General features: G+C 40.9%; 1 protein-coding gene across 4 annotated transcripts in view; it reads right to left on the reverse strand.

The window, feature by feature from the left end:
* The window catches only part of PER3 (period circadian regulator 3), a 154683-nt gene that overhangs the window by 11793 nt on the left and 124618 nt on the right, over positions 1-18272 (reverse strand). For all 4 annotated transcript variants that reach the window (XM_053690374.1, XM_053690376.1, XM_053690375.1 and 1 more), the window contains 4 exons: positions 14057-14808; positions 7057-7249; positions 5343-5523; positions 5022-5172 (listed from right to left, as the gene is read on the reverse strand). In XM_053690374.1, the coding sequence (XP_053546349.1) occupies positions 5022-5172; positions 5343-5523; positions 7057-7249; positions 14057-14808 (1277 nt within the window). The remainder of the gene's footprint in view (positions 1-5021; positions 5173-5342; positions 5524-7056; positions 7250-14056; positions 14809-18272) is intronic.

Below are 18272 nucleotides of genomic sequence, written 5' to 3' on the forward strand. Positions count from 1 at the left end.
GATTGGTCTGAAAGTTCCTTCTTTTTTGGGAACCACAAACAGATTTGAGTAAAACCCTTTCCCCTGTTCCAACCGTGGAACTGGATGGATTACTCCCATTAACAATAGTTCTTGTATGCAGCGTAGAAACGCTTCTTTCTTTGTTTGGTCTGTCGACAACCTTGACAGATGAAATCTCTCTCTTGGAGGAGAGTGTTTGAAGTCCAGAAGGTATCCCTGAGATATTATCTCTAGCGCCCAGGGATCCTGGACATCTCTTGCCCAAGCCTGGGCGAAGAGAGAAAGTCTGCCCCCCACTAGATCCGATCCCGGATCGGGGGCCCTCAATTCATGCTGTTTTAGTGGCAGCTGCAGGTTTCCTGGCCTGCTTGCCCTTGTTCCAGGACTGGTTAGGTCTCCAGCCTTGTCTGTAGCGAGCACCAGATCCTTCTTGTTTTGGAGTAGTGGAAGTTGATGCTGCTCCTGCTTTGAAATTTCCGAAAGGAACGAAAATTAGACTGTCTAGCCTTAGGTTTGGCTTTGTCTTGAGGTAGGGCGTGGCCCTTACCTCCTGTAATGTCAGCGATAATTTCTTTCAAACCAGGCCCAAATAAGGTCTGTCCCTTGAAAGGTATATTAAGTAATTTGGACTTAGAAGTTACATCAGCTGACCAGGATTTTAGCCACAGTGCTCTACGCGCTTGAATGGCGAATCCGGAATTCTTAGCCGTAAGTTTAATTAAATGTACTACGGCTTCCGAAATGAATGAATTAGATAGCTTAAGTACTCTAAGCCTGTCTGAAATGTCGTCCAGCGTAGTTGAGCCAAGATTCTCTTCTAGAGACTCAATCCAGAATGCCGCTGCAGCCGTGATCGGCGCAATGCATGCAAGGGGTTGCAATATAAAACCTTGTTGAACAAACATTTTCTTAAGGTAACCCTCTAACTTTTTATCCATTGGATCTGAAAAGGCACAGCTATCCTCCACCGGGATAGTGGTACGCTTAGCTAAAGTAGAAACTGCTCCCTCCACCTTAGGGACCGTTTGCCATAAGTCCCGCGTGGTGGCGTCTATCGGAAACATCTTTCTAAATATCGGAGGGGGTGAGAACGGCACACCGGGTCTATCCCACTCCTTAGTAATAATTTCAGTTAGTCTCTTAGGTATAGGAAAAACGTCAGTACTTGTTGGTACAGCAAAATATTTATCCAACCTACACATTTTCTCTGGTATTGCAACTGTGTTACAATCATTCAGGGCCGCTAACACCTCCCCTAGTAAAACACGGAGGTTTTCCAGCTTAAATTTAAAATTTGAAATATCTGAATCCAATCTGTTTGGATCAGAACCGTCAGCTGCAGAATGAAGCTCTCCGTCCTCATGTTCTGCAAATTGTGACGCAGTGTCTGACATGGCCCTAATATTATCAGCGCACTCTGTTCTCACCCCAGAGTGATCACGCTTACCTCTTAGTTCTGGTAATTTAGCCAAAACTTCAGTCATAACAGTAGCCATATCTTGTAATGTTATTTGTAATGGCCGCCCAGATGTACTTGGCGTCGCCATATCGCGCACGTCCCGGGCGGGAGATGCAGGTACTGTCACGTGAGGCGAGTTAGTCGGCATAACTCTCCCCTCGTTGTTTGGTGAAATTTGTTCAATTTGTACAGATTGACTTTTATTTAATGTAGCATCAATACAGTTAGTACATAAATTTCTATTGGGCTCCACCTTGGCTTTAGTACAAATAGTACAGGTCTCATCTTCTGAATCAGACATGTTTAACAAACTAGCAAATAAACTTGCAATTTGGAAATACTATACAATAAAAATACAATGAAAAAAACGAACTGTGCTTGAAAAGCACTGAATATATATAACAGATGAAATCAATCAGCTTTGTAAAACCAAATGTAACTTAGCAAAGGCTTGTACCCAGTAGCAAGAAATAACTAACCCTGAGGCATAAAAAAGATAAAGAATAAACGTTTTTTATCACAGTCAACTACAATCTTACAGCTCTGTTAGATTACTTCCCTCAAATTAGCTTTGAAGATCCCTGGGTTCTGTAGAGATAAACCGGAACATGCAGGAAAAAAACAATGAGCTTTGACTGAAATTTTTGATGCGTAGCAAAAAGCGCCAAAAAGGTCCCACCCCCTCACACACAACAGTGAGAGAGATTAAGCAACTGTCATAATTAGATCCAGCAACTGCCAAGTGGAAAAATAGTGCCCAAACATTTTATTCACCCAGTACCTCAGAAAATGAAAACGATTTTACATTCCAGCAAAAACGTTTAACATAATTAAGAGTTATTAAAAAGCCTATTGTATTTCTATTAGGCTAAAATCTTACATTCACAGTGTAATTCCAGAGAAGTACCATTCTCCAGAAAACAAAAATGTAAATTATACATACATGATATAATGTCGGTATGGCAGTATTTTCTCAGCAATTCCATTGTTAGAAATAAAAACTGCTACATACCTCTTTGCAGAATAAACTGCCCGCTGTCCCCTGATCTGAAGTTTACCTCTCCTCAGATGGCCGAGAAACAGCAATATGATCTTAACAACTCCGGCTAAAATCATAGTAAAAACTCTGGTAGATTCTTCTTCAAACTCTACCAGAGAAGGAATAACACGCTCCGGTGCTATTAAAAAATAACAAACTTTTGATTGAAGAAATAAAACTAAATAAAATCACCATAGTCCTCTCACACATCCTATCTAGTCGTTGGGTGCAAGAGAATGACTGGGGGTGACGTAGAGGGGAGGGGCTATATGCAACTCTGCTGGGTGAATCCTCTTGCACTTCCTGTTGGGGAGGAGTAATATCCCAGAAGTAATGATGACCCGTGGACTGATCACACTTAACAGAAGAAATGGGCCTTGAGATAGAAGGTCTGGTCTTAACGGAAGTGTCCAAGGTTGGCAACTGGCCATCCGAATGAGATCCGCATACCAAAACCTGTGAGGCCATGCTGGAGCCACCAGCAGTACAAACGAACGTTCCATTAGAATTTTGGAAAATCACTCTTGGAAGAAGAACTAGAGGCGGAAAGATATAGGCAGGATGATAATTCCAAGGAAGCGACAACGTGTCCACTGCTTCCGCCTGAGGATCCCTAGATCTGGACAGATACCTGGGAAGTTTCTTGTTTAGATGAGAGGCCATCAGATCTATTTCTGGAAGTCCCCAGATTTGAACAATCTGAAGAAATACCTCTGGGTGAAGAGACCATTCGCCCGGATGTAACATCTGGCGACTGAGATAATCCACTTCCCAATTGTCTACACCTGGGATGTGAACCGCAGAAATTAGACAGGAGCTGGATTCCGTCCATACAATTATCCGAGATACTTCTTTCATAGCTTGAGGACTGTGAGTCCCACCTTGATGATTGACATACGTCACGGTTGTGACATTGTCCGTCTGAAAACAAATAAACGATTTTCTCTTCAGAAGAGGCCAGAACTGAAGAGCTCTGAAAATCGCACGGAGTTCCAAAATGTTGATTGGTAATCTTGCCTCCTGAGATTCCCAAACCCCCTGCGCTGTCAGAGATCCCCATACAGCTCCCCAACCTGAAAGACTTGCATCTGTTGAGATCACAGTCCAGGTTGGACGAACAAAAGAGGCCCCTTGAATTAAACAATGGTGATCCAACCACCAAGTCAGAGAAGATCGAACATTGGGATTTAAGGATATTATTTGTGATATCCTTGTATAATCCCTGCACCACTGGTTCAGCATACAAAGCTGAAGAGGTCTCATGTGAAAACGAGCAAAGGGGATCGCGTCCGATGCAGCAGTCATGAGACCTAGAATTTCCATTCAAAAAGCTACCGAAGGGAATGACTGAGACTGAAGGTTTTGACAAGCTGAAACCAACTTCAGACGTCTCTTTTCTGTTAGAGACAAAGTCATGGACACTGAATCTATTTGAAAGCCCAAAAAGGTTACCTTTGTCTGAGGAATCAAAGAACTCTTTGATAAACTGATCCTCCAACCATGTTCTTGAAGAAACAACACAAGTTGATTCGTATGAGATTCTGCAGAATGTAAAGACTGAGCAAGTACCAAGATATCTTCCAAATAAGGAAATACCGCAATACCCTGTTCTCTGATGACAGAGAGAAGGGCACCGAGAACCTTTGAAAAGATCCTTGGAGCTGTTGCTAGGCCAAACGGAAGGGCAACAAACTGGTAATGCTTGTCTAGAAAAGAGAATCTCAGAAACTGATAGTGATCTAGCACAAACTTACTTCACCACCTCCATGGGAGGCAAAGTTTGTAAAACTGAATTGTGGGTGTGGTGAGGGGTGTATTTATAGGCATTTTGAGGTTTGGGAAACTTTACCCCTCCTGGTAGGAATGTATATCCCATACGTCACTAGCTCATGGACTCTTGCTAATTACATGAAAGAAATCTCTTGTTTAATTCAAATTAAGATGAACATAAGGAAACACCTCAGGTGATTTTTGCCTTCTCTAGGACATTTGTATCCTTTTCCTGTCAGCAATAAAACAATTGTCATGGTAGTTTCACAAAATATAGTAATACATGGTGGAACAGCAGCTATTCATACTCAAATCACATTAGAGCATTTATTTTTTACCCTTTCATGTCCCTTAAGAAAATGATGAACTGTGTTTATATTTTAATATGACCGTGTAACATTTTCATTCACTAGAGTTTATATAAAGATACACCGTGGGATAAGCTACGGACGCAGCTTCGGGCCTGAAACTCTAAGTAGCTGTGGTTTTAAGACCACTGCTACTTAACCTCTCTGTCACCTTAAAGCTGGCGGAGTTAAATCATCTTGACAGGCCCTCCTCTTGTGCGATTATTTGCGCAACAGCAGAAGCCCGGCTGCACAAGCATTTGCTTCTGCAATAATAATTAAGGGTAGCAAATGCTGCCAGCTGGCCGTGATGCTGAGTGGACAAGGTTTCCAAGAGCGAACCTTGTCCATCCACTATTAAATAAATGAGGGCCACATTCTCAAAGCACATCACAGTGTTTCTTACTTTTGTATCTATTTCCTGTGGGATTGTCCGATTTCGAATCCAAGAGTGCACTTCTGCAAGCTCTTCCTTCTGCTCTTCTGTAAACCATGGCTGTCTGTTTCGCATGGCCGTCAGTTTTTCCAGATCCTCTTTTAGCAAAGTCTCTTTATCCCTGCAGGAACAATGAGACATAAATTTAATATATTTATTTGATCTACAAAAAAAAACAATACCCCAAATACATATAAGAAATAGTGCTCCAAACACTAACATGTATATACCAACAGTATGTGTGTGTGTATATATATATACTAAGTAAATGGTGGCATTCTTGTTTCTTACCTCTCAGGTAGTTGATAAGTCATCATAATGGGTGTAGGTGTACGTTCTATCATACTCCATATAGAGTCTCCTGCTGCTTTGGGAAAAGTATCTGTTTCCACAGCCTCCTGCCGTTTGCGCCCCTTCTTGGAGTTATCAGAGGAATCATTGCTAGCAAAATACTTGCTGCTGTTACTACTCCCTTTGTTAGTATAGAAAAATAGAAAAATAAATAAATATAAGAATGGAATATAACAACCTTCAAAAATGTGTACATACATTATTTTCTTTTACATCACAATCTTTAGATAGGATAAATATAAAATAAATGGTTAAAAACCAAAGAGAAAACATGGCAAAATATACTGACTGATAAACAAAAGTGCTCATAAAACGAATATATACAGAAATAGAAGCGCTCTCTCTGGAACGAACAACCGCCCAGTAGCCTGTCCCATGGAGATTTACCACCTGGGAGCAGCCTCTTGAAACCCAAAAACGAACCCTGACATATTAAAACCATGGGATCAAACATCGGCCTATTATTTACTAAAATCAAGAGACCTTTCCAATGAGAACACTTTCCAATGCTCTCATTTTATGGGGCCTATTCACAAACAAGGTGACAACTTGTGAACTTTTGTTAATAGCACAACGGTCTTTCTATTTTAAGTAAATCTCGATCACTCTCTGAAGATACTTGGAAACTAATTAATGCCTAGCTCTGATGTCTTTTTTATCATTATGGAGACATAGGGCTAATTTTATTAAAAGTTGAGCGGACATTATTTGCTGTAGCGAATTATGTCCGCTTGACCTCGCTAAAAATGCTGAAATGCTTGTTCAATGCCTCCCCCTGTTCACTGGCAGCCAATCGGACACTAGCAGGGACTGTCAATCATCGATACGATAAGGATGATTTCAGTCCGCAAAGTTAAGGAGCAGCTGTCTTATGACAGCTGCTTCTTAACTTCCGTTTCAGGCGAGCAGCATCCGCTGCTTAATAAATGGAGCCCAGAGAATCAAAGACGCAATGTGAAAATACATCATGCAAATACCATCTTTGAAAGTGAAACCACTTTAATAATAGTATAAAAGAAATAAAACAAAGTAAAAAAAAAAAAGACTTAAATATACTCTGTACTGTTCTAAAAAGTCCCGATTTGTGAATACAAACCAAACAAAAGATATAACTTGTTTAAAATGTCTGGATCTCTCTGGACAAAGGAAAGTGAAGAAAAGCACAGATAAGTTACCTGTAAAACATATTAGAGACATTGTCTTTAGTAAAATACCCAAACAATGGTTGAAAACTGCAGCTTTAGAGAGAAAATCAAATTAAATTTGAATAAAAAGTAATTTTTAAGAAAAAACTTTACAACTTATACAGGAAGCTGTTATCAATTTAATTTCTAGGAAAGAGGAGGAATGACAATTTGGTTACGTCTAGTGGAGAATAGCAAATAACTGAATCAGTCCTTGTTTTACTACTTACCATGAAAGAGCCATCTGGATACAGTAACTAACGGATGATTTCTCCGTCCATCGTTCATATAGAACTGTTAGCTGCTAACTGAAACCAGAATTTAAATAATGCATTGTTCCCAAGTTGTCCTGGTATGTCATAAATTAATCATGATCCATGGCTTTGTTTTATCCATTGTTTGAGCATTGTTTGACCAGGATAACACATAGAACTACTCATACTATTGCAAAGCTATCGATCATAACCTACCTAAGCCACTTCCAGAGGTCACATTTGAGGTAGAACCATTAGATCCAGATCGTAAAGAACTGGAATTGGCAGATCCACTGCCTGAAGCTGCAGATCCAGTACCAGACTGCGAGTCTTCTTGGAGTAAAAGGTCAAAAAGTTCACTGGAAGTGGAATGACTGTCATTGTTTCCACTATCTTCAGCAGGATCCGCCTTTAAAGCATTAACATAAGAAAACATTAGGAAATCACCTACTGAGGGAGCCAACACTGTAAGCATTAAAGGGACACTGTACTCAAACATTTTCTATCACATAAAAGACTGAATTAATAGGTGTTATTTTGTCTTATAAAACTAAAAGGACTGTACTTCCTGCTATTGCTGTTACTTCCCACTAATGCTCAATGGGTAAATCCTGTCCATGTACTTTCTGTTAACCCTTTAATGTCTTCTTTATCATAATTTACTACTACTATCTATCATCTAATTTGTTTTGTTCTCTTGGTATCACCCAAATATTTTCTCTTTGATAATTCAGCATGTGATATATGTGATGTACTATCTATCATCTAATTTGTTTTGTTCTTTTGGTAACCTTTGTTAAATAGGATACTTAGGTAGGCTCAGGAGCTGCCAATTAGTGGTTGCACATATTGCTGGTTCATCAACAAACGATACCAAAAGAATTAAACAAATTAAATAATAGAAGTAAGTTGGAAAGTTATTTAAAATTTTATTTTCTGTCTGAATCATTAAAGGGACAGTCTAGTATAAATTAAAGTTTCATTATTCAGATAGGACTTTTAATTTTAATCAACTTTCCAATTTACTTTTATCATCAAATTTGCTTTGTTCTCTTGGTATTCTTAGTTTAAACTAAACATAGGTAGGCTCATCATATGCTAATCTCTAAGCCTTTGAGGGCTGCCTCTTATCACAGGCTTTTAAAAACTCTTTTCAACACAAAGAGACAGAAAGTACATGTGGGCCATATAGATAACACTGTGTTCAGGCACAGGGGGTTATTTCAGATTTAGCACAAAACAATGCTAAATGCAAGACAATAGATAATAAACAGTCACAGTCATGTGATCAGGGGGCTGGAAGAAGGTTCCTAGATACAAGGTAATCACAGAGGTAAACAGTATATTAATATAACTGTGTTGGTTATGCAAAACTGGGGAATGGGTAATAAAGGGATTATCTATCTTTTAAAACAATAACAATTCTATGGTAGACTGTCCCTTTAAAGTTTTTTTTTGGGTTTCATGTCCCTTTTTATTCTGACTGGCTGGCAGAAGTGTTCCCTCTAAGGCCACATTTTGTGAGTGGCCCAGCAGTACAACAGTATATAAGGGAACCATACATTGAAGTCTGCATTGTTTAGTGCAGGGGTGTTTAACCTTGGTGCGCTAGAGGTTTTTGAACTACAGGCACAGTGTCTGAGCATCAAGGGAAATCTATTAAAAATCTTTTGAATTATAAACTAAAAAAAATGGCGGGGTCATGGACTCTTCATGTCCGGAAAGAAAGAAATTTATCAGGTAAGCATAAATTTTGTTTTCTTTCCTATGACATGGAGATCCATTTTCGAATTACCAGTGGGAACCAATATCCAAGCTAGAGGACACGGAATGAACAGGGAGGGAGAAAAAAGGCAGGAGGACCTAAACAGAAGGCACCACCGCTTGAAGAACCTTCTTCCCAATAGAAGCCTCAGTGAGGCAAAAGTATCACATTTGTAGAATTCGGAAAAAGTAGGCAGAGAGGATCATGTTGCCGCCTTGCAAATCTGTTCCACAGAAGCTTCATTTTTGAAAGCCCAAGAAGAGGAGACAGCCCTAGTGGAATGAGCCGTAATTGTCTCAGGAGGCTGCTGACCAGCAGTCTCATAAGCAAAACGAATCATACTTCTTAACCAAGGGAAAGAGTAGAAGAAGTGGCCTTCTGACCCTTACGGTTTCCAGAGAAAGCAACAAACAGGGCAGAAGATTTCCAAAAACCTTTAGAAGCTTGAAGGTAAAATATTAGAGCATGCACAACATCCAAGTTATGCAAAAGACGATCCTTATGAGAAGAAGCATTAGGCCAAAAAGAAGGAAAAAACTAATTTCCTGATTAAAATGTCTATCCGACACCACCTTAGAGAGAAATCGCAATTTAGTACGAAGAACCACTTTATCTGCATGAAAATAAGGCATGGGGAAAAGCAAGGAGAAATCAAACTCTTCCCAGATAATGACTTGATATCTACAACATGCATCGGCTCAAACAGAGCCTGCAGCAAAAAAACTCTAAAAAACTATGTCAAGACTCCACTGAGGAGCAACAGGTTTAAACAGAGACCTGATCCTGACCAGGGCCTGTACAAAAGCTTGAACATCTGGTAAATCTGCCAGACGTTTGTGCAAAAAAATGGACGGTGCAGAAATCTGACCCTTCAGAGTACTGACCGACAACCTTTCTCCAGGCCATCCTGAAGAAAAGAAAAAATTTGGGGAATCCTCACCCGACTCCAGGAGAGATCCTAGATTATTAAAATCATGAGGTCTTCAGGATATGCAGAGACTTCCGCATTCTCAAATAGCAGAAAGAGAAGGGAGAAACCAATAATGTTTAAAATTTGGAATCAACAGGTACCAGTGGCACAGACAGTGTCACAGCCGAGCCCGGATCTGAACCTGGGTCTCCTGGTTCCCATCCTGTTTCTGAATTCCTATGTCACCAGAGAGTTTTTCGCCATATCTTATGGAAAATCCTGTGAGAAACAGGATTACGTTACCTGAGGCATAGTATCAATGACCGCCTCAGAAAACCACGTCTAGACAGGACTAGACGTTCAATATCTAGGAAGACAGCTACAGAGATTCTATATTTGGATGGAGGAATGGACCCTGAATCAAAAGGTCCTTCCTCAGAGGTAATCTCCAAGGTGGAGAGATGATGATATCTCCCCCAGATCCGCAAACCAGATCCTGCAAGACCAGACAGGAGCTAAGTGTTCACAGATGTTCTCTCCTGAATAATACGAGTAATGACTCATGGAAGGATAGCAAACCGAGGAAAAAAGGATATGCCAGAGAGAAGAACAAAGGAATCGTCAGTGCGTCTATCAGAGCGGCCTGGATCTCTTGACCTAGAACTGTACTTTGGAAGCTTGGCGTTTTGACCAGTTGCCACTAGATCCAACTCGGGAACCCCCCCACTTGAGGGTTATCTTTGAGAAAACCTCCAGATGGAGAGCCCACTCCCCGGGATGAAACACCTGTCTGCTCAGAAAAAACGCTTCCCAGTTGTCCACCCCTGGAATGCGGATGGCCGATAAAAGACAATTGTGAGCTTGCGTTCACTGCAGAATGTGAGACACCTCCTTTATAGCTAAGGAACTCAGAGTTCCTCCCCGGTGGTTGATCTAATCCACTGAGGTGATGTTATCTGACTGGAATCTAATAAACCGGACAAAAGAAAATTGAGGCCAAGATGTCAAGGCATTGAGAATAGCTCTCAAAGCTAATATGATTTATGGGCAGAGACCCTGAGCTTTTAAAGAGACCCAAACTGCTCCTCAGCCTAACAGGCTGGCGTTCGTGGAGAGAATCACTCAGGAAGGTCTCAGGAAGCATGTGCCCCGAGATAGATGGTCCTGCGAGATCCACCAAGATAGAGAATCTCTTGATGAGAAATCCAGAGTAATCCTCTGAGATAGGTCCAAGTGGTCTCTGTTCCATTGTCTGAGCATGCATAACTGCAGTGATCTAAGATGGAACCAAGCCAAAGGAATGACGTCCATGAAAGTAACCATCAGACCAAATACTGACATACACTGAGCCACAGATGGATGGGCAGAGGACTGAAGAGAAATTTGGATGTTCTGGCATCCGTCAGAGAATCTATAATCGTTTTTAAGAAAACACACCCTGTGACTGGTACTAGGAAACTTGTCTACAGATACACTTTCCACCCTTTGGAAAGAAGGATAGACAACAACAACTCTGTATGAGATTTTGCAGATTGAAAAGATGGCACTTGAACCAAGATGTCGCCCAGATAAGGCGCCACTGCTATTACCTGAGATCTGACCACCACCATAAAGGACCCCTAGGACCTTTGGAAGATTGTAGGAGCCGTGGCAAGACCAAAAGAGACTAGTAACAAACGGGAAATGTTTGTCCAGAAAGGCAAACTGAAGGAATTGATGATGTTCCCTGAAAAAGGGAACATTCAGATACGCATCCTTCTGCAATATGATAGTCATGAATTAACCTCCCAGAACCAAGGTTAGGATGAAACAAATAGATTCCATTTTGAAGGATATAACCTTGAGGAATCTTTTAAGACACTCCAGGTCTATAATGGAATGAAAAATTCCCTCTTTTATTGGGAAAGGAATGCATGTCCCTGTTCCACCACGGGAACTGTAACAATCACTCCCAGGGAAAAATAGGTCCTTTACGCAGTGTAAAAAGACCTCTCTCTTTACCTGGATTGCAGATAACCTATGGGAGACAAAACTAGAACCCAAACTTCTATCTTTGGAATACTATTTCCACAGTCCAAGGATCTTGTACAACGTAGATCCAAGCTTGAAGGAAAATAGAAAAGTCAGCTCCCTGCCTCTAAGAGAAACAGAAAACAGCTTGCACACACACATTCAAGGTGTAAGTAGCTGCAGCTGGTTTACAACTGCAAACCCTCAGCTTGCTAGACAGCTAAGCTAACCATCAAGCTACTACAGCTGAGTAGGAAAGAACGTAGATTGCAAAACTCCTACTCCAAGGCTGAAACCTCCCGAGGGATAGGACTCCTACCACTGGAAAAAAATTCAGCGAGACCGGGACCTCTATAAAAGAAAAGGCAACATAGGATAACAAGAAAGTTAACAGCAATCTGAAGGAGAATATAATATTATATATCTATAATAAAAACACCAACTAGGAGACATGAACTATACATGTCATAACAGTCAGCAAGTATCCCTCCAAAAGAGGGCAATTATAAATGCATGACATAATAAAACCTAGAAATAATCTATGATTAAAAAGAATTCCCCATATATAAAATAGAATATATGAAAAGGACATGAAAGTCCCCCTCAATAAGGATGAATAATACATGGAACCCCTATACCAGACAAGGTAACATATGTATTAATATATATGCTAGGATGATAAAAATAGCAAATAAAGGAGATGCAATAGTAAAACTTTGACATGCAACCCATAGTGTATCAATTTCCATATGAAAGAGATACCATGCAAAAGGAATACACATAAAAAACATTTAAAATGTGATGATCCTTTACTGAACTGCCACCAGATGGTGGCAATGTACCATGACAAATATAAAAGAGTCATATTCCTTCATGCCATGTAATATACAAATACATGAGGGCAGAAAATAAAAAGGAGGACAAACTGACATTCAGATTTCCCAGCCCCCATTTACATCTAAAGATCGTTAAGATTAAACAACCATTTCTCATTGCACTCTAGAGTGAACTGATAAAATCCACTAGACACATAGTGTAAAAACAGGTTCTCTGCTGTTCTAATACATCTAGGGAAAGGCAAAGTCTCAACATCACATCACATTGAGAAGACTTAAAAGAGATGCAATGAGTGACAACGCATGGCGCCAAAATGCGATCAAATGACATCGTAACACAATCCACCACGACTACAGTCTGTCATCATGAAAAAAAACTGGCATCGCCATATTAAACATAAGTGCATTAGAAAGAAAAATTATTCCCTCATACAGCGTTTTAGAAAAACCGTGATGCTATCGCTCATGAAGAGAGAATGGATACAATGTCCACTATTCTGTCTGCGCTATCTACCTGTGAATCGCTACAGAGGGGAAAAGACGAATGGCGCCAATCTATTCTCAGCTGCGTAACTATCTGCCGTTTCATGCAGAGAAAAGTTACATACTGAGAAAAGATCGCTAAATATAAAAATCCAAATAAGGATAAAAAGAGCATCGGCTGCCTGTCACGCTGACAAAGGCTCTAGCTGGAGGGGAATGTATAGCATAATATACTGTAACATGGTCACACACTCCATATCCTCAAATAACTGCATAAAAGAGCATCAGCTGCCTGTCACGCCGACACAAGCTCTAAAAAGGAGGGGAATGTATCAATCAACCCCACAATAGGAGTATTTTCTCAAATAATATAACAGACAGCTGCATTCTCCTGACATATCCGGAGGTGCTGCTTCTGCAAAAGAGGAACGGAATGAAAAAGTGTAATGGAGTTAACTGTATATACTACATATAAGTATACCCACTAATAAAAAGAAATGGGGAAACCGGATCCTGTTAAGGAGATGCAGGATAGATCCAGGTTCCTCTTAAATCAATGATATCCCCAGACGGGGATATAACTAATTTTCCAGACCCATATTATAGGGCAATGGAAGGTGCCAGCTGGTCACCGTTAACCGTCCACCCTGTCCCATATAAGAAATATAAAAGGACTTACCCTCCAGGGTCTTCTGCTGTAGAGCAGAGACAGCACCTCCAGGTGTAGACGGCTTCATTAGCTCACCGACAGGGACCTGGGTAGAAAAGAAAGAACAGAGAAACCAAATCTGGCTTTCTACAAAAGGGGTAGCAAAGTGTTAAAAGTAAAGCAAAGACTTCATCGCCGCCTCTTAACTGCTAAAAGCCACCAATACTCTTACTCAAGAGATTGACATGGACACAGATAGACCCCAATCTTTGCTTGCAGGGAAAAAGTACCCATAATAGGATTCATTTCTTTAGACACCAACTTCGCACATTGACAGAGGCAAAGAGAATGACTGGGGATTATGGGTAAGGGAAGTTACACTTAACAACTTTGCTGGGGTGCTCTTTGCCCCCTCCTGCTGCCAGGAGTTGAATATCCCACTAGTAATTCGAATGACGTTGTGGAGTCTCCATGTCATAGGAAAGAAATATAGTTTTAAATCGTATTAAGAAATAAAACTTGGTATGTAATGCATGGTAAAAAGTTATAAATATATAACTTACACATTTATGTTCCACTTGGCTTTCTGTTATATTTCCTTCTGGAGTCTCGCCAGGTTTTGGCATCTCTTCCTGAAGAAGGACTAGTTGCAGAGGAGAGCTACTCCTTGAGTTAGTGAATAGTGGTGAATCTTCATTTTGCACGTCCTGCTGTTCCTCAGCAGACATTGGAGATGAAGCACGGGAAGTAGGGTCCACAAAGTCTGTGGGCATTTGTGATGGCATACTTTGAGGTGCGCTTGGCATTCCAGAATATGGATATGAAGGTGAACAAGGGTATTGAGGAGGAAAGTATGAATGAGGTATCTGTGTGTTCATTTGTGGATACATGTTGTAGTTGGGAAGTATAAATGCCATAACTGTACCCATATATGGAGATGGAAATCCTGGGAAAGGTGGCATGTTGTAGGAAAAATTTGATTGCTGTGCAGATTCAGGTGCGTTAGATGAGCCTGTGCAATCACCTACCACTGGGTTCACCGGTGGAACTTGAAAACCAGGAATGGGATATGCAGGTTGGATTGGAATCATCACTGGAGGAGCAAAGGTCATATTTGTGGGACTTGGGTGGGATACTTCAGATGCTGGCCAAGATGGAGGAAGCGGTATCTGTCCTTGTTTTCTTGATCGTGGAGGTAAATTTGGATGAGAACCATTACTGTCTGAAGATTCCATTGGCTTCTGACGCTTATGTTTTCCATGTTTCTTTCCTTTTTTCCAATCAGCAGGTGTAGATGGCTGAGAAGAATGTTCACCTATGAAAATGAAATCCATTATGAAATAATCATAATCTGTTACACTTACCTACATGGCATGGACAAAAATGTATACATTTTCAGAAAATGTCAATATGAAACTCTTTGCATAATCAAAATGGCTGACATTACTAAAATATAGAACAAAATGTTTTATAAATGATTTCCAGTCAAACAGGACAAAAGAGAATGTGAAAAATATAAAAAGCAAAGATCTCACTAGTTTTTAAAACCTCTTACACTCTCTAGTCTAAAAAACTGTTTAACATTGGCCAAGAATGTATTTAGACATGCAAGAGAGAATAATTACAGGTACCAGAGCCCCTTGCTAATATATCTGTACTGGCCAAATCTCTAGGACCACCAACAAACGTGTGGGCAGGTCTCAGTGCCACTCAATGATTGATCACTATGTCTTTCTAATTGGTAGCACTTCTATATTGGATGAAAGCATAAAGCCACCTGCTGATGCTAGGAAGCATACAATCACCAAACATATCTCACTGAATACATAATCACTTTTCTTTTTATTCTTTATTTCCAGGCCAAAATAGGGACATTAAGCACTAAATACATTTTATAAGCATAGTATTGAGGTTATACCCTCTAGTAATTGGCGCAGCCATGTTAAAACACTCACCTAGATTACGAGTTTTGCGTTAACAGGGGTGCGGTGCTAACGAGCAGTTTATGCTCAACGCTCACTTACAGACAGCGCTGGTATTATAGGTTTTTACAACCCCGGCGTTAGCCGCAAAAAAGTGAGCTTAGAGCAAAATTTTGCTCCACATCTCACCTCAATACCAGCGCTGCTTACGTTAGCGGTGAGCTGGTAAAACGTGCTTGTGCATGATTTCCCCATAGGAATCAATGGGGGGGGGGGGGGGGGGGGGAGCCGGCTGAAAACAAACCTAACACCTGCAAAAAAACAGCGTAAAGCTCCTAACGCAGCCTCATTGATCCCTATGGGGAAATACTTTTTATGTCTACACCTAACACGAACCCCGAGTCTAAACACCCCCTAATCTTACACTTATTAACCCCTAATCTGCCGCTCCGGACACCGCCACCACCTACATTATACTTATGAACCCCTAACTAATCTGCCGCCCCCAATGTCACCACAACCTACCTACAATACAAAGTTGCCTGTAAAATAAAAATAAACCCTAAGCTAGCTACAATGTAACTGTTAGTTATATTGTAGCTAGTTTAGGGTTTATTTTACAGGTAAGTATTTAGTTTTAAATAGGAATTATTTAGTTAATTGTAGTAATTTTATTTAGATTTATTGTAATTATATTTAAGTTAAGGGGCGTTAGGGTTAGACTTAGGTTTAGGGGTTAATATATTTAATATAGTAGTGGTGGCGACGACGTTGTGGGCGGCAGATTAGGGGTTACTAAATGCAGGTAGGTGGCGGCGATGTTAGGGATGGCAGATTAGGGGTTAATAATATTTAACTAGTGTTTGGCAATGCGGGAGTGCGGCGGTTTAGGTGTTAATATGTTTATTATAGTGGCGGCGATGTCCGGTTCGGTAGATTAGGGGTTAAAAAAACAGAATTTATATTTACCTGATAAATTCCTTTCTCCTACGGTGTGTCCGGTCCACGGCTTCATCCTTACTTGTGGGATATTCTCTTCCCCTACAGGAAGTGGCAAAGAGAACACACAGCAGAGCTGTCCATATAGCTCCCCTTAGGCTCCGCCCCCCCAGTCATTCGACCGACGGTTAGGAGAAAAAGGAGAATCATAGGGTGCAGTGGTGACTGTAGTTTGGAAAAATAAATTTAAACCTGACTAAATGCCAGGGTGGGCCGTGGACCGGACACACCGTAGGAGAAAGGAATTTATCAGGTAAATATAAATTCTGTTTTCTCCTACATTGGTGTGTCCGGTCCACGGCTTCATCCTTACTTGTGGGAACCAATACCAAAGCTTTAGGACACGGATGAAGGGAGGGAACAAGTCAGGTAACCTAAACGGAAGGCACCACTGCTTGTAAAACCTTTCTCCCAAAAATAGCCTCCGAAGAAGCAAAAGTATCGAATTTGTAAAATTTAGTGAATGTATGCAGTGAAGACCAAGTCGCTGCCTTACAAATCTGTTCAACAGAAGCCTCATTCTTGAAAGCCCATGTGGAAGCCACAGCCCTGGTGGAATGAGCTGTAATTCGTTCAGGAGGCTGCTGTCCAGCAGTCTCATAAGCCAATCTGATGATTCTCTTTAGCCAAAAGGAAAGAGAGGTAGCAGTCGCTTTTTGACCACTCCTCTTACCAGAATAGACAACAAACAAGGATGATGTTTGTCTGAAATCTTTAGTTGCTTGTAAATAGAACTTTAAAGCACGAACCACATCAAGATTGTGTAACAGTCGTTCCTTCTTAGAAGCTGGATTAGTACACAGAGAAGGAACAATAATTTCCTGGTTAATATTCTTATTAGAAACAACTTTTGGAAGAAAACCAGGTTTGGTACGCAAAACAACCTTATCTGCATGGAACACCAGATAAGGTGAAATACACTGCAAAGCAGACAATTCAGACACTCTTCTAGCAGAAGAAATAGCAACCAAAAACAAAACTTTCCAAGATAGTAACTTAATATCTATGGAATGTAGAGGTTCAAACGGAACCCCCTGAAGAACTGAAAGAACTAAATTTAGGCCCCATGGAGGGGCCACAGGTCTGTAGACAGGCTTGATTCTGACTAAAGCCTGTACAAACGCCTGAACGTCTGGCACGGCTGCCAAACGCTTATGTAACAAAACAGACAGGGCAGATATCTGTCCTTTTAAAGAACTAGCTGATAGACCTTTCTCCAATCCTTCTTGGAGAAAGGATAGTATCCTTGGAATCTTAATCTTACTCCATGAGTAATCCTTGGACTCACACCAGCAAAGATATTTCCGCCATATCTTATGGTAAATCTTCCTGGTGACAGGCTTTCTAGCCTGGATCAGAGTATCTATGACTGATTCCGAAAACCCACGCTTCGCTAGAATCAAGCGTTCAATCTCCAAGCAGTCAGTTGCAGAGAAACTAGGTTTGGATGTTCGAATGGACCTTGAGTTAGAAGGTCTTGCCTCAAAGGTAGCTTCCATGGTGGAACCAATGACATATTCACCAGGTCTGCATACCAAGTCCTGTGTGGCCACGCAGGAGCTATCAGAATTACCAAAGCCTTCTCCTTTTTGATCCTGGCTACTTGCCGGGGGAAAAGAGGAAACGGTGGAAAGACATAAGCTAGATTGAACGACCAAGGCTCCACTAAGGCATCTACTAATGTCGCTTTGGGATCCCTGGACCTTGACCCGTAACGTGGAACTTTGGAGTTCTGACGTGACGCCATCAGATCCAGATCTGGAATGCCCCATCGTTGAGTTAACTGGGCAAAAACCTCCGGGTGAAGTTCCCACTCCCCCGGATGGAAAGTCTGACGACTCAGATAATCCGCTTCCCA

Source organism: Bombina bombina, chromosome 8 (genome assembly GCF_027579735.1).
Source record: "Bombina bombina isolate aBomBom1 chromosome 8, aBomBom1.pri, whole genome shotgun sequence".
NCBI lineage: Eukaryota > Metazoa > Chordata > Amphibia > Anura > Bombinatoridae > Bombina > Bombina bombina.